General features: G+C 39.8%; 1 protein-coding gene and 1 non-coding gene across 2 annotated transcripts in view; one reads left to right on the top strand and one right to left on the bottom strand.

Annotated features, from left to right (window-relative positions):
• The window catches only part of LOC146629478 (tyrosine-protein kinase transmembrane receptor ROR2-like), a 59,645-nt gene extending 40,402 nt beyond the window's left edge, over positions 1–19,243 (top strand). The window contains exons 2-3 of the mRNA XM_085357133.1: positions 17,444–17,649; positions 17,783–19,243. Coding sequence (XP_085213259.1) covers positions 17,444–17,649; positions 17,783–19,243 — 1,667 coding nt within the window. The remainder of the gene's footprint in view (positions 1–17,443; positions 17,650–17,782) is intronic.
• A 5,800-nt stretch (positions 19,244–25,043) lies between these two features.
• LOC146629477 (U1 spliceosomal RNA) lies at positions 25,044–25,207 on the bottom strand. Its single transcript, XR_014906453.1, has one exon. It is a non-coding gene; the product is annotated as a U1 spliceosomal RNA (small nuclear RNA).
• Between the last annotated feature and the right edge of the window lie 2,115 nt (positions 25,208–27,322).

Here is a 27,322-nt window from a genome sequence, read left to right as displayed (position 1 = left end):
ATGATAGTGTATAGTTATCTATTACAGAAGAATATATAGAAGTCTGAGGACAGGGAGACACTGTAAAAAAGTTATGAGCTGTCTTGCTGCAGAGAAAGTGGAGTCTGTCATCCTTGAAAAGCTCCCAAGATAGGCAGCTGGCAGGTTGAATGATGCTCTGCCTCTGTGGTCAAGTACAGACATAGGCCTTAAGCAACCATGAGCCACTGATAAGTGTGAGAAATTAGTGCACTTAATGCAGCGGTCCCCAACCCCCGGGCCTCGGAAAGGTGCCGGTCCGCGAGAGTTGAGGCTCAGTTGTGAAATGTATGGTTTTCAGGGTTTTTATCGGTATTCAGAGTTATTTTGTTATCGTTTTTATCGTTAACTCGGTGTCCCTGGGTCTTTTCAAGTGTGTCATAAATAAATCTTCTTTTTTTCCGGTACCGGTACTAGTTTTATTTTGTTGTATTTATCCGCGACACCTTAAAGGCCGGTACATGAAAATATTGTCGGGCATAAACCGGTCCGTGGCGCAAAAAAGGTTGAGGACCACTGACTTAATGCATGTTTCCTAATTATATACGTATGAGCCACTAATAGGAGAAAATGAGCACGCAATAAAGTGGACTTGTTAGGGAGAGATTGCCATCAGAGTTAAAACACTCCAACTCAATTTTGATGATAGAAACAGCTAAAAAATGAGCGTCTTGTTGAAACTGATGACAAAATCCTGATCAGATACAGACAGACACATGCATACAACACACACTACTGCTCAAAAGTTTGTGGTCAGATTCAAACATTCTTGTTTTAATTTTAAAATTATATTTGCTATAACATAAAATTAGGCAAAGTTTATCAGAAATGTTTTCACAGATGTGTGTTTAATGAATCATTTATGTTAAATCACCCATGATGCATTAGGAAATGTCTACACACTTATACATGGGCCCATTTTTAGTAGCCATCACTGCTGTGTGGACAGATCACATGGTTATAAACCAGGTGAAAATTGACTTCAAACGTTTGAGCTGTAGTGTAGATTGCAATGATAGTGTATAGTTATCTATTACAGAAGAACATATACAAGTCTGAGGACAGGGAGACGCTGTAAAAAAGTTATGAGCTGTCTTGCTGCAGAGAAAGTGGAGTCTGTCATCCTTGAAAAGCTCCCAAGATAGGCAGCTGGCAGGTTGAATGATGCTCTGCCTCTGTGGTCAAGTACAGACATAGGCCTTAAGCAACCATGAGCCACTGATAAGTGTGAGAAATTAGTGCACTTAATGCAGCGGTCCCCAACCCCCGGGCCTCGGAAAGGTGCCGGTCCGTGAGTCGTTTGGTACCGGGCCGCGAGAGTTGAGGCTCAGGTGTGAAATGTATGGTTTTCAGGGTTTTTATCGGTTTTCAGCGTTATTTTGTTATCGTTTTTATCGTTAACTCGGTGTCCCTGGGTCTTTTCAAGTGTGTCATAAATAAATCTTCTTTTTTTCCGGTACCGGTACTAGTTTTATTTTGTTGTATTTATCCGCGACACCTTAAAGGCCGGTCCGTGAAAATATTGTTGGGCATAAACCGGTCCGTGGCGCAAAAAAGGTTGAGGACTACTGACTTAATGCATGTTTCCTAATTATATACGTATGAGCAACTAATAGGAGAAAATGAGCACGCAATAAAGTGGACTTGTTAGGGAGAGATTGCCATCAGAGTTAAAACACTCCAACTCAATTTTGATGATAGAAACAGCTAAAAAATGAGCGTCTTGTTGAAACTGATGACAAAATCCTGATCAGATACAGACAGACACAGGCATACAACACACACTACTGCTCAAAAGTTTGTGGTCAGATTCAAACATTCTTGTCTTAATTTTAAAATTATATTTGCTATAACATAAAATTAGGCAAAGTTTATCAGAAATGTTTTCACAGATGTGTGTTTAATGAATCATTTATGTTAAATCACCCATGATGCATTAGGAAATGTCTACACACTTATACATGGGCCCATTTTTAGTAACCATCACTCCTGTGTGGACAGATCACATGGTTATAAACCAGGTGAAAATTGACTTCAAACGTTTGAGCTGTAGTGTGGATTGCAATGATACTGTATAGTTATCTATTACAGAAGAATATATAGAAGTCTGAGGACAGGGAGACACTGTAAAAAAGTTATGAGCTGTCTTGCTGCAGAGAAAGTGGAGTCTGTCATCCTTGAAAAGCTCCCAAGATAGGCAGCTGGCAGGTTGAATGATGCTCTGCCTCTGTGGTCAAGTACAGACATAGGCCTTAAGCAACCATGAGCCACTGATAAGTGTGACAGATTAGGAAACATGCATACAGTTCATTAGTTAGACTCCTATGAACCACTAATAGGAGAAAATGAGCACGCAATAAAGTGGACTTGTTAGGGAGAGATTGCCATCAGAGTTAAAACACTCCAACTCAATTTTGATGATAGAAACAGCTAAAAAATGAGCGTCTTGTTGAAACTGATGACAAAATCCTGATCAGATACAGACAGACACATGCATACAACACACACTACTGCTCAAAAGTTTGTGGTCAGTTTCAAACAGTTGTCTTTTAATTAATAATTTACATTTACTTTTAACATAATATTACATGAAAATGATCATAAATGTTTTCACAGATGTTTGTTTAATTAATCATTGAAGTTAAATCACCCATGATGCATTAGGAAATGTCAACACACTTATACGTGCGCCAAATTTTAGAAACAATCACTCCTGTGTCGACCGATCACATGGTTATAAACCAGGTGAAAATTGACTTCAAACGTTTGAGCTGTAGTGTGGATTGCAATGATAGTGTATAGTTATCTATTACAGAAGAATATATAGAAGTCTGAGGACATGGAGACACTGTAAAAAAGTTATGAGCTGTCTTGCTGCAGAGAAAGTGGAGTCTGTCATCCTTGAAAAGCTCCCAAGATAGGCAGCTGGCAGGTTGAATGATGCTCTGCCTCTGTGGTCAAGTACAGACATAGGCCTTAAGCAACCATGAGCCACTGATAAGTGTGAGAAATTAGTGCACTTAATGCAGCGGTCCCCAACCCCCGGGCCTCGGAAAGGTGCCGGTCCGTGAGTCGTTTGGTGCCGGGCCGCGAGAGTTGAGGCTCAGGTGTGAAATGTATGGTTTTCAGGGTTTTTATCGGTATTCAGCGTTATTTTGTTATCGTTTTTATCGTTAACTCGGTGTCCCTGGGTCTTTTCAAGTGTGTCATAAATAAATCTTCTTTTTTTCCGGTACCGGTACTAGTTTTGTTTTGTTGTATTTATCCGCGACACCTTAAAGGCCCGTCCGTGAAAATATTGTCGGGCATAAACCGGTCCGTGGCGCAAAAAAGGTTGAGGACTACTGACTTAATGCATGTTTCCTAATTATATACGTATGAGCAACTAATAGGAGAAAATGAGCACGCAATAAAGTGGACTTGTTAGGGAGAGATTGCCATCAGAGTTAAAACACTCCAACTCAATTTTGATGATAGAAACAGCTAAAAAATGAGCGTTTTGTTGACACTGATGACAAAATCCTGATCAGATACAGACAGACACATGCATACAACACACACTACTGCTCAAAAGTTTGTGGTCAGATTCAAACATTCTTGTCTTAATTTTAAAATTATATTTGCTATAACATAAAATTAGGCAAAGTTTATCAGAAATGTTTTCACAGATGTGTGTTTAATGAATCATTTATGTTAAATCACCCATGATGCATTAGGAAATGTCTACACACAAATACATGGGCCCATTTTTAGTAACCATCACTGCTGTGTGGACAGATCACATGGTTATAAACCAGGTGAAAACTGACTTCAAACGTTTGAGCTGTAGTGTAGATTGCAATGATAGTGTATAGTTATCTATTACAGAAGAACATATACAAGTCTGAGGACAGGGAGACACTGTAAAAAAGTTATGAGCTGTCTTGCTGCAGAGAAAGTGGAGTCTGTCATCCTTGAAAAGCTCCCAAGATAGGCAGCTGGCAGGTTGAATGATGCTCTGCCTCTGTGGTCAAGTACAGACATAGGCCTTAAGCAACCATGAGCCACTGATAAGTGTGAGAAATTAGTGCACTTAATGCAGCGGTCCCCAACCCCCGGGCCTCGGAAAGGTGCCGGTCCGCGAGAGTTGAGGCTCAGTTGTGAAATGTATGGTTTTCAGGGTTTTTATCGGTATTCAGAGTTATTTTGTTATCGTTTTTATCGTTAACTCGGTGTCCCTGGGTCTTTTCAAGTGTGTCATAAATAAATCTTCTTTTTTTCCGGTACCGGTACTAGTTTTATTTTGTTGTATTTATCCGCGACACCTTAAAGGCCGGTCCATGAAAATATTGTCGGGCATAAACCGGTCCGTGGCGCAAAAAAGGTTGAGGACCACTGACTTAATGCATGTTTCCTAATTATATACGTATGGGCCACTAAAAGGAGAAAATGAGCACGCAATAAAGTGGACTTGTTAGGGAGAGATTGCCATCAGAGTTAAAACACTCCAACTCAATTTTGATGATAGAAACAGCTAAAAAATGAGCGTCTTGTTGAAACTGATGACAAAATCCTGATCAGATACAGACAGACACATGCATACAACACACACTACTGCTCAAAAGTTTGTGGTCAGAATCAAACATTCTTGTTTTAATTTTAAAATTATATTTGCTATAACATAAAATTAGGCAAAGTTTATCAGAAATGTTTTCACAGATGTGTGTTTAATGAATCATTTATGTTAAATCACCCACGATGCATTAGGAAATGTCAACACACTTATACGTGCGCCAAATTTTAGAAACAATCACTCCTGTGTGGACAGATCACATGGTTATAAACCAGGTGAAAATTGACTTCAAACCTTTGAGCTGTAGTGTAGATTGCAATGATAGTGTATAGTTATCTATTACAGAAGAATATATAGAAGTCTGAGGACAGGGAGACACTGTAAAAAAGTTATGAGCTGTCTTGCTGCAGAGAAAGTGGAGTCTGTCATCCTTGAAAAGCTCCCAAGATAGGCAGCTGGCAGGTTGAATGATGCTCTGCCTCTGTGGTCAAGTACAGACATAGGCCTTAAGCAACCATGAGCCACTGATAAGTGTGAGAAATTAGTGCACTTAATGCAGCGGTCCCCAACCCCCGGGCCTCGGAAAGGTGCCGGTCCGTGAGTCGTTTGGTGCCGGGCCGCGAGAGTTGAGGCTCAGGTGTGAAATGTATGGTTTTCAGGGTTTTTATCGGTATTCAGCGTTATTTTGTTATCGTTTTTATCGTTAACTCGGTGTCCCTGGGTCTTTTCAAGTGTGTCATAAATAAATCTTCTTTTTTTCCGGTACCGGTACTAGTTTTATTTTGTTGTATTTATCCGCGACACCTTAAAGGCCCGTCCGTGAAAATATTGTTGGGCATAAACCGGTCCGTGGCGCAAAAAAGGTTGAGGACTACTGACTTAATGCATGTTTCCTAATTATATACGTATGAGCAACTAATAGGAGAAAATGAGCACGCAATAAAGTGGACTTGTTAGGGAGAGATTGCCATCAGAGTTAAAACACTCCAACTCAATTTTGATGACAGAAACAGCTAAAAAATGAGCGTTTTGTTGACACTGATGACAAAATCCTGATCAGATACAGACAGACACATGCATACAACACACACTACTGCTCAAAAGTTTGTGGTCAGTTTCAAACATTCTTGTCTTAATTTTAAAATTATATTTGCTATAACATAAAATTAGGCAAAGTTTATCAGAAATGTTTTCACAGATGTGTGTTTAATGAATCATTTATGTTAAATCACCCATGATGCATTAGGAAATGTCTACACACAAATACATGGGCCCATTTTTAGTAACCATCACTGCTGTGTGGACAGATCACATGGTTATAAACCAGGTGAAAACTGACTTCAAACCTTTGAGCTGTAGTGTAGATTGCAATGATAGTGTATAGTTATCTATTACAGAAGAACATATAGAAGTCTGAGGACAGGGAGACACTGTAAAAAAGTTATGAGCTGTCTTGCTGCAGAGAAAGTGGAGTCTGTCATCCTTGAAAAGCTCCCAAGATAGGCAGCTGGCAGGTTGAATGATGCTCTGCCTCTGTGGTCAAGTACAGACATAGGCCTTAAGCAACCATGAGCCACTGATAAGTGTGACAGATTAGGAAACATGCATACAGTTCATTAGTTAGACTCCTATGAACCACTAATAGGAGAAAATGAGCACGCAATAAAGTGGACTTGTTAGGGAGAGATTGCCATCAGTGTAAAAACACTCCAACTCAAATTTTGATGATAGAAACAGCTAAAAAATGAGCGTTTTGTTGACACTGATGACAAAATCCTGATCAGATACAGACAGACACATGCATACAGCACACACTACTGCTCAAAGGTTTGTGGTCAGATTCAAACTGTCGTCTTTTTAATTAATAATTTACATTTACTTTTAACATAATATTACATGAAAATGATCAGAAATGTTTTCACAGATGTGTGTTAAATGAATCATTAATGTTAAATCACCCATGATGCATTAGGAAATGTCTACACACTTATACATGGGCCCATTTTTAGTAGCCATCACTGCTGTGTGGACAGATCACATGGTTATAAACCAGGTGAAAATTGACTTCAAACTTTTGAGCTGTAGTATAGCTTGATTGCAATGATAGTGTATAGTTATCTATTACAGAAGAATATATAGAAGTCTGAGGACAGGGAGACACTGTAAAAAAGCTATGAGCTGTCTTGCTGCAGAGAAAGTGGAGTCTGTCATCCTTGAAAAGCTCCCAAGATAGGCAGCTGGCAGGTTGAATGATGCTCTGCCTCTGTGGTCAAGTACAGACATAGGCCTTAAGCAACCATGAGCCACTGATAAGTGTGAGAAATTAGTGCACTTAATGCAGCGGTCCCCAACCCCCGGGCCTCGGACCGGTGCCGGTCCGTGAGTCGTTTGGTGCCGGGCCGCGAGAGTTGAGGCTCAGGTGTGAAATGTATGGTTTTCAGGGTTTTTATCGGTATTCAGAGTTATTTTGTTATCGTTTTTATCGTTAACTCGGTGTCCCTGGGTCTTTTCAAGTGTGTCATAAATAAATCTTCTTTTTTTCCGGTACCGGTACTAGTTTTATTTTGTTGTATTTATCCGCGACACCTTAAAGGCCGGTCCATGAAAATATTGTCGGGCATAAACCGGTCCGTGGCGCAAAAAAGGTTGAGGACCACTGACGTAATGCATGTTTCCTAATTATATACGTATGGGCCACTAAAAGGAGAAAATGAGCACGCAATAAAGTGGACTTGTTAGGGAGAGATTGCCACCAGAGTTAAAACACTCCAACTCAATTTTGATGACAGAAACAGCTAAAAAATGAGCGTTTTCTTGACACTGATGACAAAATCCTGATCAGATACAGACAGACACATGCATACAACACACACTACTGCTCAAAAGTTTATGGTCAGATTCAAACATTCTTGTCTTAATTTTAAAATTATATTTGCTATAACATAAAATTAGGCAAAGTTTATCAGAAATGTTTTCACAGATGTGTGTTAAATGAATCATTTATGTTAAATCACCCATGATGCATTAGGAAATGTCTACACACTTATACATGGGCCCATTTTTAGTAACCATCACTGCTGTGTGGACAGATCACATGGTTATAAACCAGGTGAAAATTGACTTCAAACCTTTGAGCTGTAGTGTAGATTGCAATGATAGTGTATAGTTATCTATTACAGAAGAATATATAGAAGTCTGAGGACAGGGAGACACTGTAAAAAAGTTATGAGCTGTCTTGCTGCAGAGAAAGTGGAGTCTGTCATCCTTGAAAAGCTCCCAAGATAGGCAGCTGGCAGGTTGAATGATGCTCTGCCTCTGTGGTCAAGTACAGACATAGGCCTTAAGCAACCATGAGCCACTGATAAGTGTGAGAAATTAGTGCACTTAATGCAGCGGTCCCCAACCCCCGGGCCTCGGAAAGGTGCCGGTCCGCGAGAGTTGAGGCTCAGTTGTGAAATGTATGGTTTTCAGGGTTTTTATCGGTTTTCAGCGTTATTTTGTTATCGTTTTTATCGTTAACTCGGTGTCCCTGGGTCTTTTCAAGTGTGTCATAAATAAATCTTCTTTTTTTCCGGTACCGGTACTAGTTTTATTTTGTTGTATTTATCCGCGACACCTTAAAGGCCGGTCCATGAAAATATTGTCGGGCATAAACCGGTCCGTGGCGCAAAAAAGGTTGAGGACCGCTGACTTAATGCATGTTTCCTAATTATATACGTATGAGCCACTAATAGGAGAAAATGAGCATGCAATAAAGTGGACTTGTTAGGGAGAGATTGCCATCAGAGTTAAAACACTCCAACTCAATTTTGATGATAGAACCAGCTAAAAAATGAGCGTTTTGTTGACACTGATGACAAAATCCTGATCAGATACAGACAGACACATGCATACAACACACACTACTGCTCAAAGGTTTGTGGTCAGTTTCAAACATTCTTGTTTTAATTTTAAAATTATATTTGCTATAACATAAAATTAGGCAAAGTTTATCAGAAATGTTTTCACAGATGTGTGTTTAATGAATCATTTATGTTAAATCACCCATGATGCATTAGGAAATGTCTACACACTTATACATGGGCCCATTTTTAGTAGCCATCACTGCTGTGTGGACAGATCACATGGTTATAAACCAGGTGAAAATTGACTTCAAACGTTTGAGCTGTAGTGTAGATTGCAAGGATAGTGTATAGTTATCTATTACAGAAGAACATATACAAGTCTGAGGACAGGGAGACACTGTAAAAAAGTTATGAGCTGTCTTGCTGCAGAGAAAGTGGAGTCTGTCATCCTTGAAAAGCTCCCAAGATAGGCAGCTGGCAGGTTGAATGATGCTCTGCCTCTGTGGTCAAGTACAGACATAGGCCTTAAGCAACCATGAGCCACTGATAAGTGTGACAGATTAGGAAACATGCATACAGTTCATTAGTTAGACTCCTATGAACCACTAATAGGAGAAAATGAGCACGCAATAAAGTGGACTTGTTAGGGAGAGATTGCCATCAGTGTAAAAACACTCCAACTCAAATTTTGATGACAGAAACAGCTAAAAAATGAGCGTTTTGTTGACACTGATGACAAAATCCTGATCAGATACAGACAGACACATGCATACAACACACACTACTGCTCAAAGGTTTGTGGTCAGATTCAAACTGTCGTCTTTTTAATTAATAATTTACATTTACTTTTAACATAATATTACATGAAAATGATCAGAAATGTTTTCACAGATGTGTGTTTAATGAATCATTTATGTTAAATCACCCATGATGCATTAGGAAATGTCTACACACTTATACATGGGCCCATTTTTAGTAGCCATCACTGCTGTGTGGACAGATCACATGGTTATAAACCAGGTGAAAATTGACTTCAAACCTTTGAGCTGTAGTGTAGATTGCAATGATAGTGTATAGTTATCTATTACAGAAGAATATATAGAAGTCTGAGGACAGGGAGACACTGTAAAAAAGTTATGAGCTGTCTTGCTGCAGAGAAAGTGGAGTCTGTCATCCTTGAAAAGCTCCCAAGATAGGCAGCTGGCAGGTTGAATGATGCTCTGCCTCTGTGGTCAAGTACAGACATAGGCCTTAAGCAACCATGAGCCACTGATAAGTGTGAGAAATTAGTGCACTTAATGCAGCGGTCCCCAACCCCCGGGCCTCGGATCGGTGCCGGTCCGTGAGTCGTTTGGTGCCGGGCCGCGAGAGTTGAGGCTCAGGTGTGAAATGTATGGTTTTCAGGGTTTTTATCGGTATTCAGAGTTATTTTGTTATCGTTTTTATCGTTAACTCGGTGTCCCTGGGTCTTTTCAAGTGTGTTATGAATAAATCTTCTTTTTTTCGGTACCGGTACTAGTTTTATTTTGTTGTATTTATCCACGACACCTTAAAGGCCGGTCCGTGAAAATATTTTTGGGCATAAACCGGTCCGTGGCGCAAAAAAGGTTGAGGACCACTGACTTAATGCATGTTTCCTAATTATATACGTATGAGCAACTAATAGGAGAAAATGAGCACGCAATAAAGTGGACTTGTTAGGGAGAGATTGCCACCAGAGTTAAAACACTCCAACTCAATTTTGATGACAGAAACAGCTAAAAAATGAGCGTTTTGTTGAAACTGATGACAAAATCCTGGTCAGATACAGACAGACACATGCATACAACACACACTACTGCTCAAAAGTTTGTGGTCAGATTCAAACATTCTTGTTTTAATTTTAAAATTATATTTGCTATAACATAAAATTAGGCAAAGTTTATCAGAAATGTTTTCACAGATGTGTGTTTAATGAATCATTTATGTTAAATCACCCATGATGCATTAGGAAATGTCAACACACTTATACGTGCGCCAAATTTTAGAAACAATCACTCCTGTGTGGACAGATCACATGGTTATAAACCAGGTGAAAATTGACTTCAAACGTTTGAGCTGTAGTGTAGATTGCAATGATAGTGTATAGTTATGTATTACAGAAGAATATATAGAAGTCTGAGGACAGGGAGACACTGTAAAAAAGTTATGAGCTGTCTTGCTGCAGAGAAAGTGGAGTCTGTCATCCTTGAAAAGCTCCCAAGATAGGCAGCTGGCAGGTTGAATGATGCTCTGCCTCTGTGGTCAAGTACAGACATAGGCCTTAAGCAACCATGAGCCACTGATAAGCGTGACACTACTGCTCAAAGGTTTGTGGTCAGATTGAAACAGTCGTCTTTTAATTAATAATTTACATTTACTTTAACATAATATTACATGAAATTTATCAGAAATGTTTTCACAGATGTGTGTTTAATGAATCATTTATGTTAAATCACCCATGATGCATTAGGAAATATCTACACACTTATACATGGGCCCATTTGTAGTAACGATCACTGCTGTATGGACTGATCACATGGTTATATACCTGCAACACATCTGACAAGTGCAAACAGAAAATGGAATGATCCATCACAAACTTCAACAATTTGCTCTTTTTAATCCACACAATGATTTTGGTTTGTGCTGATATCTTTGGAAAAAGATTTCTTCACTGACAAGTTGGGATCTAACATCACAAACTGACAGCTGGTGATACGATGTACCAAATAAAAATGGGCCTCAGTAGATGTCATGGTTCCCTTGCTCTCTTTTGCTGGCCTGCTTCTTTCTCTCTCCTCTTTCGGTGTATGCCTGTGTTGTTGTCCGTGTGCTTGTCTTTTTTAGGGGATGCTCCTCCATCTTCCCGTCCCTCAGTCACTTGTGAACAATCAGCTGATTACTCGCCTGTTCCTCGCGAGGTCTTCATGCTGGCTTCTAAACAACCAGATCATTGCAGTACCAAGGTAACGTATTATGCCACAGTCATGTCACATTTTCCATCAGTTCTTGCCTTTGAATTGAATAGAATAGAATAGAATAGAATTCAACTTTATTGTCATTGCACATGCACAGGTACAGGGCAACGAAATGCAGTTTGCATCCATCCAGAAGTGCTTTAGTGATATAGATATATTACAATATATATTAGCAATAATATAGATATGTGAGTATATTACAGAAATGGGTCTATTATGGTATGTTATAATGTACACGGTATGAAGTAGGTTGTGAATATTCTATAACTATAAGTATGTACAGGCTGTAGTGAGTACAAGCTATGTACAGGATATGAACAGGATATAAATATGAAAAACTATACAGAATATGAAATAAATAACTTTACAGAATCTGGGATATACAGCTATACAGAAATGGGAACTATGCAAGTTGTAAACAGTTGTAGGATTAAAAATTATCGAATGTACAGAATGATTATTTACACAGAGCTATACAGTAGTGCAGTTAAGATAAGTGAGGGTGTAGATAGTTTCTACAGAGGCTGTATAAAGTGCTAGTGGTTGTGAGTGGTGGTTCAGTCCATGTTATTATTGTGTTTGAGGGTACAGTTGTCCATTGTGGGTGTGTGTATGTTCAGTCCATGAGTTTAACGTGGGTCAGATGTCAGGAGGCAGAGTTCAGGAGTCTGACAGCTGTGGGGAAGAAGCTGTTCCGGTACCTGGTGGTCTTAGTCCGGAGGCTCCTGTGGCACCTCCCAGAGGGCAGGAGGGTGAAGAGTCCATGTGATGGGTGACTGGGGTCTTTGATGATTTTCCCAGCCCTTTTCAGACACCGCTTCCTGTAGATGTCTTTTATGGCAGGAAGTGGTGCTCCGGCGATGCGCTGGGCAGTTTTCACGACCCTCTGCAACGCCTTCCGGTCCGAGGCAGAGCAGTTCCCGTACCAGACTGTTATACAGTTGGTCAGGATGCTCTCGATGGTGCAGCGATAGAAGTTCACCAGGATGTCTGAGGACAGGTGGTTCTTCCTCAGAGTCCTCAAGAAGAAGAGGCGCTGGTGAGCCTTCTTGACCAGCTTGGAGCAGTTGGTCGTCCAGGTGAGATCCTCGGAGATGTGGACTCCCAGGAACTTGAAGCTGCTCACACGCTCCACAGCCGTCCCCTTAATGTGGATGGGTGGATATGGGTCAGCATTCCTCCTGTAGTCCACGATGAGCTCCTTGGTCTTCTCGGTGTTAAGCAGCAGGTTGTTTCTGTCGCACCACTCAGCCAGACGATCCACCTCCTCCCTGTAGGCGGCCTCATCGTTGTCACTGATGAGGCCAATCACCGTGGTGTCATCTGCAAACTTAATGATGGTGTTGGAACCATCAGCAGGTCTGCAGTCGTGGGTGAAGAGGGAGTAGAGGAAAGGGCTCATCACACAGCCTTGTGGTACACCGGTGTTCATTGTGATGGTAGATGAGCAGCGGTTATCCAGCCGGACATGTTGGGGGCGGTTGGTCAGGAAGTCCAGTAACCATTTGCAGATGAGAGAACTGATACCCAGGTCTGTCAGTTTCCTGATGAGTTGTGAGGGGTGGATTGTATTGAATGCTGAACTGAAGTCTATAAACAGCATTCTGGCGTAGGTGTTGTTGTTGTCCAGGTGTGAGAGGACAGAGTGCATTGCGATGGAGACTGCATCCTCTGTGCTCCTGTTCCGGCGGTATGCGAATTGGTGGGGGTCCAGGGTGGGGGGGAGACAGGATTTGAAGTGTGCTAGGACCAGTCGCTCTAAGCACTTAGTGATGATGGGGGTGAGTGCTACTGGGCGGTAATCATTGAGGCAAGATGGGTTGCTCACTCTTTGTTTCTGTGCAGACGTTTCAGTGTTACGGATCTCCATGACCTTCTGTGACAGTGTCTGAGTGTGCCTCCAGACAACCTTCCCTACCTCTGCCCCGTCTCCTGGAGCCCACAGTGTTTATCCTGTATTGATAACTATCTGCAAATATACCTGTAAGACTTTACCACAGTGTCTCATCATCATTCTGTTGTTTTCATAACAGTACACTGTAGAAATAATGGACTGTGTAATAGGTATTGAGGTCATAGTGAATGTAGTTTATTAGTGTGTGTCGTAGTATGATTTTGTTGTTTATAGGATTTAAGATTAGAAAATAGAAAATAGTCCTGGGATGGGAACAAAGAACTGGGGTGCAGGGAAGTGGGGCAATTAACCCCAAACACAGGACAGTAGCAAGATTTACTGAGGGTGAGGGGCAGACAATTGCCAATGTACATTACCTTAAAAGGAGATGGGGGTCAGGGTGTCAGCACCCCAGGCCACTTTACCAGTGTTTTTCCATTGTGGGGGATTTACTGTAGAAATTGGAGACCAGAGACTTTAAAAGTAATGGGGCTCAAGTTCTGTGTAGTTGAGCAGGCATCAAATGGGTCACTGAGTCACATAATCCCTCACAGGTCCCAAGAAGGACACAGTCAAATGCCTTCCGCAAGTCCACAAAGCACATGTACACTGGTTGAGCAAAGTCCCATGCACCCTATTATAGAGTGGCTAAAGAACTAGTCTAGGGCTCCTCGGCCGAGGGGAAAACTGAACTGTTCCTCCTGAAATTGAAAGATGATTTCCCCCTATTATACCTTTGTGTATACCTTATCAGGGTGGCCGAATAGCACAATCTCTCTATGACTTGAGCACAGCCGCTGGTCCTCCTTTTTAAAGATGGTAACCAACAATCCAGATGTCCCGCCCAGGGCTTTAACGAACTTACTTAAGAAAATCTCATACACCCCTTTGGGCCCATGCCACCAGGGAGTTTTTTTTGTTTGTTTTTTAACCTCCCTTATTGACCTTCCCTCCAGTGATGAGCAAGGCATCCCCTTGTCCTCAAACTTTCCTCTAGAGAAGTTTTGAATGTAGGATTAAAGAGATGAGTATTCCTTGGCTATATCCTCAGTTTGTCTGTGGAAAATCCATATTCCATATTCCCATCCCCTCCTAAGTCACCCCTACTAAGACGGTTTACCAGAATTGTTTAGAGGCCAACAAAATGTTTGTTTCTGCTAGTCCCACAGGAGTCCCACAGGCTAGCCAAGCCTGATAGGATGACGTCTTCTCCTTAATGGCTCTTTTCATCTTCTGTGTCCACCATCTCGTTCGGGGATTATCACGTTCTAAATCTTTTAATCTAGAAGCAGGCAGTTGTCATTCACAGGAAGGCAAGCAGCTAAGCAAACAAATCCAGCAAGGGCAGGCAAAAGCAAAATCCCCCAAAAATATTTACAGGAATTAGCCCACTGACATGGGCAATGTTGTGAAATGGAAGGTGCTGTGGTATCATTAGTTTTTTTTTTGTAAACAAAACAAAAAACATGGGTTTTGATATTGCATCATTTGAGATTTTTTTCCATGAATCTCATTTTGACAGGTACACTTTTCAGGTATTTCAGAAATACTTAAATACTTTTTTAATGTTTATTCACACAATATTTGAAATATTACAATTATTCTACAAAACAGATATTTTCTCAGATTATGTTTAAAGCTATAACAAAAGAACGTATGATTAAGAAAAATAATACAAAACATTGATCGTCACGACTAGAAATCTGCAGCATTTTTTCTGCAATGTAGACCCCATCAAGAAAACCCAGTTTTAAAGCCGAAGATTTCAAAGGCATGTTCTTAACCATCCACAATGCTTTCCTATTAATCTGTTATACAATATTGCATACCTTTTATTATAATTTTCTTTAAAAAAAAAAAATCATCCTATTGAGCAGCACACATCATTCTTAAGAAAAGGGAAAAGCAGTTTTCATAGTCAATTGAGTAAACTTGATTTTCAAAAAAAAAATATATATATAACATGTGCTTTTGATGCTGCCAGTTGGTCACTAGGTGAAACAAATAAGCACAACTTCTGGCTGCAGAGCTCCATTCACTGTGGATTCAGGCTCCGCTACAATAGTTCATCTAGATCAGGGATGTCAACTATAAGGACCGGGGGCCGGCATAGACTCTAATCTGGCCCTCTGAACAATTTATATTTTTGGACAGCTTTTCCTCCTGACAAAGACCTCACCCACAGCCAGCCACTATACACCAAAGTAGTGAAGTAATAGATAAACAATTAAATGACAGAAAAGCTCCTGTTTTTCACTGTCTACTATAGAAATTTTGGTTTTATAAATATGGGACAGTCTGGGCAGTGAACTACCAGAACTCGTTCTGTAATTTTACACATTTATCATATCAAGAAACTCAGTTGTACTTCTTTAGCCTATATTAAGAAATCTCAGGGATTAAATGTGTAGTTAAGCATCTTTATGTTGACAGAAAGTGGAGTTTCACCCATCTGGCCCACTTCAAGGTTCAAGGTTCTTTATTTGTCACATGCATAGTTATACAAGTATAACACACAGTGAAATGTAGCCATACACAGTGAAATGTAGCCATACAACGCCACACATCTAAGGTTGATAAGTTTATATTTTTATTCATTTAGAAATCCAGAAATACTGTTCATAAAGAGACTAGCAAAAAAAAAACATTAAAGAACTGATTTGGGTAGGTACTTCCATCTATGGTTATTGGTAAAATTATTGTTCATTGTTTGGAAAATTAGTGAACAAATGCTGATAAGTAACTTTTTGCAATTGTGGAACAAGTACGTCACTAAATCCCATGCTTAATTAAAAGCAATAATGCTACAGTATATGTTGTACATTTTGTAAATAAAAGTACAAAGGTTTTGCATTACAATATACTTTAAATTCTATATAAGAATCTGCACAACTGAGAACTAATTCACTGTAGCCAAATTACACCATCATTTATTAGCTCATTTGTATTTTATGCTAATCTAATTCTGATAAATGGAGTTCACAGTGAAATATTTGCCTTTTGTATAGTATATCTTTTCATGAATAAATAAAAAATTTATAAGAAAGATTTGCTCTGTGATTCACATCAGTAACTTGTTTTCTCGATTAAAGTAAAGTTTGCCAGTCTGCATATAGCTGTTGTTTCTATTGTACTGATTTATCACTGACTTCACTTTGATGTTATTTGCAGTTACATGTGTCCGCTGCAGGCTGAGCAAAAACGTTTTTTTGGCAGGTTTAAATGTCTCTATTATTATCATTTCTAAGTACCTGGGTAGTTTTCCTTTTTTTAAACTAGAATTTAATTTTCTGCTGACCCTTGAAATGTTGGAAAAATACATTAGAAATTATTTTCAGAACAGACTATTTAGCTAAGAACAGCTTCTAACTTTACTTGCTTCCACTCTAAAAGAAAGATTTTTGATCTAATCAAACAAAAGAGTGTCTGTTTCACACATTCACTGAGGGACAGAGATGCAATAAACTGTTCCTATTCTACTGCAGCACCTTTTGTTCACACAGGTCATTTTTAACACAATTTGACATTCACACACAATCAACTGGTAACACTAAACTACGCTGCACACATGGTGACAAAAGATCATTATATATAACTGCCCTATTAGCTATCATGTGCCTGGAGAGATTTGGACATGAGATTTACCACCATCACGTAGCTTTTCACATTACTCTGGCAAAATGCCAATACCCACAAAAACTAACCCCAGTTTTGGGGAAACACACATTTGTTACTTACCCTTTCAATACATGAGTACAGTACAGTCTTAAAGACTTCTTAGTGATAGTTGTCAGTATTTCCCGTGCTGCACAGCAAACAATAACTTTTGATATCTAATTCGGCACACTTTATTTTCCAAATTGTAAACAAATGCGGTGTAAAACAGCGCTGATGTTGCTGCCATGGTGAAGTGTCCATCATAACCAATCATATTAGGACACTCCTCCTTCCTTTGGGCTCCACCTCCAGACATTTAAAAGTCAGTTGCAGCTACCTGCAGCAGCATGCGTAAAGCAGACACTTCCACGTGTGTTCAGAGTTCCGCGCACCAGAAATTTAACTGCGCGAGTGGCAGTGAATATAAAATAATTTTCATTTTGTATATAATTTGACCTTGTTTCTGTTATTATTTCAGAGCCACAAGAAAACCCCAGGAAGGAGATCCTGTTTATTTTAATACCTGCAGTTGCCATCCCATTGGTTATCGCTTGCCTCTTCTTTCTGGTTTGCTTGTGTCGCAATAAACATAAGGCTTCAAATGACACACCACCTCGTTCCCAGCTCAGCAGCTCACCCTCCCAGGACACGGAGCTGTCGCCCCTGAATCATCAAAAACAACAGGTAGTAATAATAATAACAAGGTAACATTAAATATGGTCACAGTAAATGTGATTTACATACATTTGTTTAAGTATTGTTGAATTCTGGTGGCCAGAGTCTTTGGTGACATGTATTTATTGTTTCATGGCTGCAGGCGAAGCTGCGTGAGATTAACATGTCAGCAGTGCGATTTATGGAGGGGCTCGGTGAGGACCGGTTTGGCAAGGTGTACAAGGGCCACCTATATGGCACAGTACCTGGTGAGCAGACCCAAGTGGTGGCCATAAAAACTTTAAAGGACAAGGTAGATTCTGCTCTTTGTGAGGAATTTCACCATGAAGCTATGGTCCGTTTCCATCTGCAGCACCCAAACATTGTTTGTTTGCTTGGCGTGGTCACCAAAGAGCAGCCAATGAGCATGATTTTCACCTATTCCAGCCTTGGTGACTTGCATGAGTATCTGGTAATGCGCTCCCCTAACTCCGATGTTGGCAGCTCAGATGATGACAAGACAATCAAATCCACTCTAGAGCAAGCTGATTTTATTCATGTTATCACCCAGATTGCTTCTGGAATGGAGTACCTTTCCAGCCAGCAGATAGTCCATAAAGACCTTGCTGCTCGAAACATTCTTGTGTTTGAAAAACTCGGTATCAAAATCCTGGATCTTGGGCTATTCAGAGATGTTTACTCTGCTGATTACTACAGTCTCATGGGAACAAGTCCTTTCCCTATTCGTTGGATGTCCCCAGAAGCTATTAAGCATGGCAAATTCTCCACCGACTCTGACATCTGGTCTTATGGAGTGTTGCTGTGGGAGATATTCAGTTATGGTCTTCAGCCATATTGTGGCTACTCTAACCAGGATGTAATTGACATGGTGCGCAGCCACCAGTTACTGCCCTGTCCAGATGACTGCCCGGCCTGGATTTACAACCTTATGCTGGAGTGTTGGAGTGAAGTCCCAGCCCGGAGAACTCGCTTCAAAGACATCCATGCACGTCTGCGCTCCTGGGAGAGCCTGTCCAACTATAATGGCTCTGCTCAGGTGTCTGGCACTAGCAATAATACTACCCAGACCAGCTCTCTTAGCACCAGCCCTGTTAGCAACCTTAGCATAAATACAACAAGTGCATCAAGATACACCAGCCCTAAAAAGAGCTCACCATTCCATCAGCCCCAATTCATGCCAATAAAGGGTCAACTACATCGGCCAATGGTGCCCCCACAGCTCTACATCCCTGTCAATGGATATCACCCAATTCCAGCTTACCCATACCTGCAGAACTTTTACCCCATGCAAATACCGATGGCAATGCCACACCAGCAGATCCACCACCCACAACAAATGGTTACCAAATCAGGTTCTCAGCATAGTGGCAGTGGATCCACATCTACAGGATATGTGACCACTGTCCCTTCCAACACTTCTGCCACAGAGAGAACAGCAATGGTAAATGAGGACTCTAAGACCAACGATGAAGAATTGGCTGATGGGGCATCAGAGGAAGAACTGAACCAAAACCAGGACTTGGCAGTGCCAGAAACAGAATTACTAGGTGAAAGTGAGGCTCCTCAGACTGAAGAATTGGCGATCCACTTGTCTGACACATAACTGAAGGACAGTAGATCTGAAATAATATGCCAGCTGTGCTATTTTTGCCCAAAATTCTATGAACACATTGAATGAAGGGAGCCATTTTTCCACAACCGTGAATAAATGTCTTTGTATATAATGTCCCATGTTTGTATCTCTCAAACCCCTGTGATGAAGTAAAATGAATTGTGCTATTCCTCTTTTTTAAATGTTGCCATTTGGAAGAAATGATATTCTTTCAGTTGCTGTGCAACATAAAACTTGTTCTTAACTTTAGAAAAGTATTTTAGAGTTTTTCTTACAATGGTAGATTGTTTACCTTCTCTAATGCTCACGGTGTTACCAGATTTTTAATTTTCACGTGCCAGTGAGACAGTTTGTGTGGAGTGTAATATGGATGATGATCTTGCCATCAGTGCCACCATTAATTCTTGGATGCCATACCTTCGACTTACTCATGGAAACTGATTGTTAAACGAAGGCTGAGATGATTCCTAAATGACTTTGTTCATTGAAATGAAAAAATGGATATTTGATAACTCAGAAGTGAAAAGGTTCTACTGTGCTGAACAAGTGTTTCGCAACTCTTGTACCCCCAATTTTTATGCTTGCTTTTTTTATGTTATTATTGTATTGTCTGTGAATGCAGAACAACAGTTTATGGTTTATAGAACTGATTCAGAATTGATTTTTCTTTCATTAAAATGGTTTCGTATAACACACATTTCCATCCATCAAAACAATAAAGGTTTACACCCTTATTTTGATCATTTTCAGGCCAGAGACAGTTTTTATTCCTCATGACACGTGTTCCATGAATTTGGTACTGTTAACATTAACTTTTATACCCAGCTGAATAGATCTGTAATTTATTACTTTGGTTTGATTTTTTTTTTTTTAGTTTTCTTTTTTTTTTTTTTTTTTTTTACAGGAAAAGATGGATAAGCTTGGTGTTAGTCCTTTCCACCAAGTTTGCTTTGTTAAAGCTGTTTTCTGCTTCCAGTATGTGAATATCAAATAAAGTCTTATGGATCAAATTATGCCAGTCTTTCATCACATGGATCACTTGTTTGTTTTTTATTTTGTCATCCCACATTCAAAGTTCAAACACTACAGATTTTAGACACTTTAGACCTAAAATTAATGTATATTTATTAGTCAAAAACATTCATTTGTGCTAGTAAACGTATAACAAGTGTAACAACCTGAAAGTCTCCATGTGGCAGTGAGAACAATGAGCTTAACAAGTAAGGTCCAGTTATTTGTTTTAACAAACATTTCAAGCACATCCTCTAGTCTATTTGTAGGATTGTTGGCTGTCCACTCAAGAAGTTCAGAATACAAAAAGCAGAATAAGAGATTTTTGACTACCCGACTTCTGTCTGTATTAAGAGTGGCCTTTGGTGTCATATTTCAGCTGCTGCACATGTCAATTGATTTTGTAACACCAAGACTTTAATATTTGAGACTGCTATTAAGCAGGTCAAAAATGAAATTTCATGCTCATCTGAGGCTACATATATACAAACCCGATTTACTTCACACCACATCATTTTTCATATGTAGGAAAAGGTAAGTTCATCAGATGAAACTTAAAGGATCTTTGGCTCACGTCTTCATCTGGATCAGCGGTCCCCAACCCCCGGTCCGTGAGTCCTTTGGTACCGGGCCACGAGAGTTGAGGCTCAGGTGTGAAATGTCAAGTCAATGAAAGTAGAAAAATGTTTTAATATATATTAATTTTATAGTATTTTGTAAACGTAAACAGGGGTGGCCATTTTTGGCCACGAACAAGCTGAGAGGGAGTTTTTTTGTTTTTCTGTTACTGCACACAAAAAAACAAAGATACATAAAACTCATTGATACTTTTAATTATTGCTATGCATCTAACCTCCATCATGGTTAGAAAATAATTCAGTTTGCATGTTTTATTTGGAAAAAAATTGGGGTTTTGTGATTTTTTCCATTTATGAGTTCCTAGGATTATGTGATCTAACTGGTATTTAAAGGGTTAGAATTCTGAATTTGAATGAAATTTTGATTTTCATGAACAGCACTGATGCTAATCTAAAAAATCAAGTAAAAAAAAGTGGAAATTTTTCTTAATATATATGAATTTTATAGCATTTTGTAGTTGTAAACAAGGGGTGGCCATTTTTGGCCACGAACAAGCTGAGAGGGAGTTTTCATGTTTTTGCTCTCTCTGCACAAAAATAACAATGCATTATAATCAATGTTGATGTGAATCAATTACATGACCCATACTCTACTATTAATAATACAAGAAATTTCAGTAGCAACTCAATTATATAAAATTGCAAGATTTGAGGTTGTCTTCCAGCTAGTCGCAGTGGACAAACAAACTGGTGTTTAAAGGGTTAAAAATGTAAAAAGTAATAATTATTTTATATTTATGAAAAGAACTGAAGTTACTTAAAAGCTTTATGCAGATAAAATGGCAAAATAAACATGAAAATAACAGACCTAATCTGTTGGTGGCCACGAACAAGCTGAAAGGGTAGTGATTTTGAACAAAGGCAAGGCAAGGCAAATTTATTTGTATAGCACAATTCAACAACAAGGTGATTCAAAGTGCTTTACAGAGACATTAGAAACAAAAACAAATAAAAAGTATGATTTAAAATTGATTAAAACAAGCAAACAAACAAACTAACTAAACACACACATTTCACACCTGTTCGCGCGATCTGAACCCTTATCGTAAGGGGAGCTACCAGTCCTTCTGTGGACGAGCTACTTTCTATTTTAAATTCCCTGAATTTAAAATACTCTCTAGACCCAGTCTAGACCCAGCTGGGGAGCTACCCAGAGCTCTAATCCACTTAACAAACAAACAAACAAACAAACAAACAAACAAACAAACAAACAAACAAAGCAGTATGTAAAATCAAAACAGATAAAATCAGAACAGTAGATAAAATCAGTAGTTAATGTAAGTTTTGAAATTTAAGCTTAACTAATTAACAAACAAACAAAACAGTATATAAAATCAAAACAGATAAAATCAGAAATAGATAAGATCAGTAGTTAATGTAAGTTTTGAAATTTAAGCTTAAAAGTGTGGATTTGGTGCTTTATTCAAATGCAGCTGAGAATAGGTGAGTCTTCAACCTGGATTTAAATAAACTGAGTGTTTCAGCTGATCTGAGGCTTTCTGGGAGTTTGTTCCAGATATAAGGAGCATAAAAGCTGAATGCAGCTTCTCCGTGTCTGGTTCTGACTCTAGGAACTGATAAAAGACCGGATCCAGATGACCTGAGGGATCTGGATGGTTCATACTGGGTCAGGAGGTCACTGATGTATTTTGGTCCTAAACCATTCAGAGCTTTATAGGCCAGCATCAGAACTTTAAAGTCTATCCTCTGACGGACAGGCAGCCAGTGTAAAGACCTCAGAGCTGGACTGATGTGGTCCACTTTTTTGGTCTTAGTGAGGACTCGAGCAGCAGAGTTCTGAATGAGCTGTAGTTGTCTGACTGATTTTTTAGGTAGACCTGTAAAGATGCTGTTACAGTAATCAAGCCTACTAAAGATGAATGCATGGACTAGTTTTTCCAGGTCCTGTTGAGACATCAGATCTTTTATCCTTGAAATATTCTTGAGGTGATAGTAAGCTGACTTTGTTATTGTCTTAATGTGTTTTTCTAAGTTTAGGTCTGCATCCATCACTACACCCAAATTTCTCGCCTGGTTTGTGGTTTTTAGATGTATAGATTGAAGTTCTCTGGTGACCTGTAATCGTTTTTCTTTGGCGCCAAAGACTATTACCTCAGTTTTGTTTTTGTTTAGTTGGAGAAAATTGTGGCACAACCAGTCATTAATTTCCTCAATGGATTTACCAAGAGCCTGTACAGGGCCTCGGTCTCCTGGTGACATTGTGATATATATTTGTGTGTCATCTGCATAGCTGTGATAGTTTATTTTGTTGTTGTTTATAATCTGTGCCAGTGGGAGCATGTAAATGTTAAACAGAAGGGGTCCCAAGATGGAACCTTGGGGAACTCCACATGTGATACTTGTCTGCTCAGATGTGAAGTTACCTATTGATACAAAGTATTTCCTGTTTTCTAAGTATGTTTTGAACCAGTTTAGTACAGTTCCTGAAAGACCTGCCCAGTTCTCCAGTCGTTTGAGTAATATGTTGTGGTCAACTGTATCAAATGCTGCACTGAGATCCAGTAAAACTAGGACTGACATTTTTCCACTGTCTGTATTCAGACATATGTCATTAAACACTTTTGTCAGAGCGGTTTCAGTGCTGTGGTTCTGTCTAAAACCTGACTGGAAGGCATCATAGCAGTTATTCTGTTTTAAGAAGTAATTGAGCTGTTGAGAAACTGCTTTTTCAATGATCTTACTTAAAAATGGGAGATTTGAGATCGGCCTGTAGTTTTTCATTTGTGTCTTGTCAAGATTGTCCTTTTTCAGTATAGGTTTGATTACAGCAGTTTTTAGTGGTTCTGGAAACACACCTGACATTAAGGAAAAGTCGACGATCTGTAACAGGTCTGACTCTAAAGTCTTTGAGACCTTTTTGAAAAAACTTGTTGGCAGGACATCTAAACAGCAAGAGGAGGAGTTCAGTTGACCTAAGATGTCCTCCAGGTCTTTGCTGTTAATCGGGTGAAACTCTTTGATGGTGTTTAAACAGTTTTTCAGTGGACACAGTACATATCCTGGATCTGCTGTTGATGTACCAACTGCTTGTCTAATCTTTTGGATTTTGTCTGTGAAGAATTTGGCAAAGTCATTGCAGGCCATGGTTGAATGAAGTTCAGCTGCCACTGGCACAGGAGGGTTTGTTAGCCTGTCAACTGTAGAAAATAAGACCCGAGCATTATGGCTGTTTTTAGTGATGATGTCAGAGAAGTAGGACCTTCTTGCACTCCTCAGTTGTAAATTATAATTGTGAAGTTTCTCTTTATAGATGTCATAGTGAACCTGGAGGTTTGTTTTTCTCCATCTGCGCTCAGCTTTCCTACACTCTCTTTTTTCATTTTTCACTAGTGTGGAGTTTCTCCATGGAGACTTTTTCCTTCCAGAGATAACCTTCACCTTAATGGGGGCAATAGTATCCATTACATTTAACAGTTTTGCATTAAAGCTATTGACGAGCTCATTGACTGAACCTTTGGACAGGTCAGGTGTTAATGGGAAGACCTGGTTAAAGATCTCACTACTGTCTTCAGTTATACACCGTTTTGTGATCACTGCTGTTGATATATTTGTGTGGGCTGAGATTTTACTTTCAAAGAAAACACAGTAATGATCAGATAAGCCCACATCAGACACAGCAATGTTTGAAATGCTCAGGCTTGGAGATCAGTAGGTCAAGAGTGTGTCCTCTATTATGTGTGGCCTCTGTTACATGCTGAGTCAGCCCAAAGTTGCCCAGAGTGTTACTCAGGTCTTTAGTCCCTTTGTCCTGAGGGTTGTCCACATGGATGTTAAAATCCCCAACAATAATTACACAGTCGAAATCAACACAGATCACAGACAGCAGTTCACTGAGGTCATTAATGAATCATTTCAATGTAAGCAGCTGTCTCCTGGAAGTTTTCAGTCTTTTGAATATGTGGCTTTACAGCTGAAGGCCCCATCCAAAGTTGTGTTTGTTAATGTTTACAGGCCTCCCAAATGCTGCACAGACTTTTTTAAATAAGACAGCATCCCCTCCTCCTCTCCTGCTTACCCTGGCCTCACTGATAAAACTGTAGTTAGGAAGCCAGAAGATTGCATGACGTCGTCATTGAAAATAAGCGCAAACATTCCCACTCATTTTTCTTTCAACATATGATGAGGGGAGAGCGCGAACGCAGTCCCCACTACCAGAAATTATGTAGTCGAGATTCCCACATTTGGGGAATTCGCAGGCTGTCAGCAAAGCCAGAGTGCAATGGCTGAGCCTCGGCCTGAGAGAACCACCTTCGTGATCATGGTATCTCTCCTACCAGGTAAGTATGAATTCTTTAGCTCACGTATGGGGCAGTCTTTCACACACAAACCCTGCACACTCACGGTGCTCACAATCTCAAAATCAACACAAACACAGCCTGTAGGAAGCTGGGACTACACACTATTTATATATACACATGAAGCAGTTTCCAACAGAGCCCCATAAGGTTATTTAGCTTTACAAATACCGGGAGAATTTCCCATCATGCATTGCTGTATCTGCGCAACAAGAGCTAGCTGAAAGATAACTTTTTTTCATCCATTTAACCTCCTTAAATCCACCAACAAACCACCAGAAGTTCAGCTAACTCAAAGGTAAAGCACGCTGCTAAACGAGTTTGTCTGATACTCGGGAAAAAGAGGATAAACGCAAAAGTTTTCTAGTTGAAGCACAGTCACTTCCGGTCTTTTCGTTAACTGCTGCTAGGCAACCAACAGTTTCCCGCTACGGTCTCGGAGTATGAACAGTGTTGCTCACGAAAACACGTCTGTGAACATGTCCGTGTGCAACAAACAACCAGAAAACAATCCAAATAAAAACACTAAAAATTTACTCATTAACAACGACTGAATTCACTCAGAGCAACCTTTTGCTTTGGCGGGAGTTTATTACCTGCTAAAGATGGCAGGAAGTCTCAAATCACGCGGGTCCGGCGCACATACACGTCTGGATGGTACAGCATAACCAGGTTAAGACATCTCTAAAAAAATATATTTTTGAGTGTTTTTCAGTGTTTTTAATTATTTGTTTTAATTTTGTTTATTTTCCATTGTTCACTGTGGCCTGATAAACATTTTATCAAAATATATTTCATAAGGCCATCGCTAAATATTTACAAGAAATCAGGCATTATACAGTGTGTAAACTTCAGTGTGATTTGGATGCTCAGCAGAAAATGTAGCCAGATATCAGCTGGGTTTAGATACATTTCAGATAAGAAAACCTTTGTTAGTCCCAGAGTTGGGAAATTCAAATTGTTACTGCAGCAGAGTACACAAGGCAGGAACAAATGAACACACACAGCATACCTAACAGCAATAATGCTATGCAAAAATAGAAGAAATATAGACTAAGAAATAGATAAGTACTTATATATGTAAGTCTATTTATCTATATCCATAGCCATCTATCTATATATATCTACATACATACATATACTTATATATGATGTAATAATACAGATTACTATTAGAAGAAGAATGAAACACAAGAAAACCCCAGGAAGGAGATCCTGTTTATTTTAATACCTGCAGTTGCCATCCCATTGGTTATCGCTTGCCTCTTCTTTCTGGTTTGCTTGTGTCGCAATAAACATAAGGCTTCAAATGACACACCACCTCGTTCCCAGCTCAGCAGCTCACCCTCCCAGGACACGGAGCTGTCGCCCCCGAATCATCAAAAACAACAGGTAGCAATAATAATAACAAGGTAACATTAAATATGGTCACAGTAAATGTGATTTACATACATTTGTTTAAGTATTGTTGAATTCTGGTGGCCAGAGTCTTTGGTGACATGTATTTATTGTTTCATGGCTGCAGGCGAAGCTGCGTGAGATTAACATGTCAGCAGTGCGATTTATGGAGGGGCTCGGTGAGGACCGGTTTGGCAAGGTGTACAAGGGCCACCTATATGGCACAGTACCTGGTGAGCAGACCCAAGTGGTGGCCATAAAAACTTTAAAGGACAAGGTAGATTCTGCTCTTTGTGAGGAATTTCACCATGAAGCTATGGTCCGTTTCCATCTGCAGCACCCAAACATTGTTTGTTTGCTTGGCGTGGTCATTTCATAGTGCAGTGGTTGGGTGTTAATAGGTATTAACAGGTATTGCACACTGATATATGCAAAGACCCCAGTGTGTGAATATGTGGTGTACATTCATTGCTGTTGTGCAGTGTACAGTCTGACAGCAGCTGGAGGGAAAGGCCTCCAAAATGTCCACTTGGAACACGGCCTGTCACTGAAGGGTGACCTGTATGGGGTGGGAGCTGTTATCTGACAGGGATAACTACCTCCACTGGGTCAAGAGGACATCCCAGAACAGAGCTAGTTTTCTTGATGAACCTGTTCAGTTTCTTCCTATCCCCAGCAGACCACACCATAAAACATGGACAATACCA

This window comes from Diplotaxodon limnothrissa, linkage group LG7 (genome assembly GCF_057381915.1).
Source record: "Diplotaxodon limnothrissa isolate DT_005_m linkage group LG7, D_limnothrissa_male_GT1.1, whole genome shotgun sequence".
NCBI lineage: Eukaryota > Metazoa > Chordata > Actinopteri > Cichliformes > Cichlidae > Diplotaxodon > Diplotaxodon limnothrissa.
Note: the sequence above shows the minus strand (reverse complement) of the source record. Positions and strands in the feature narration are given on the sequence as shown.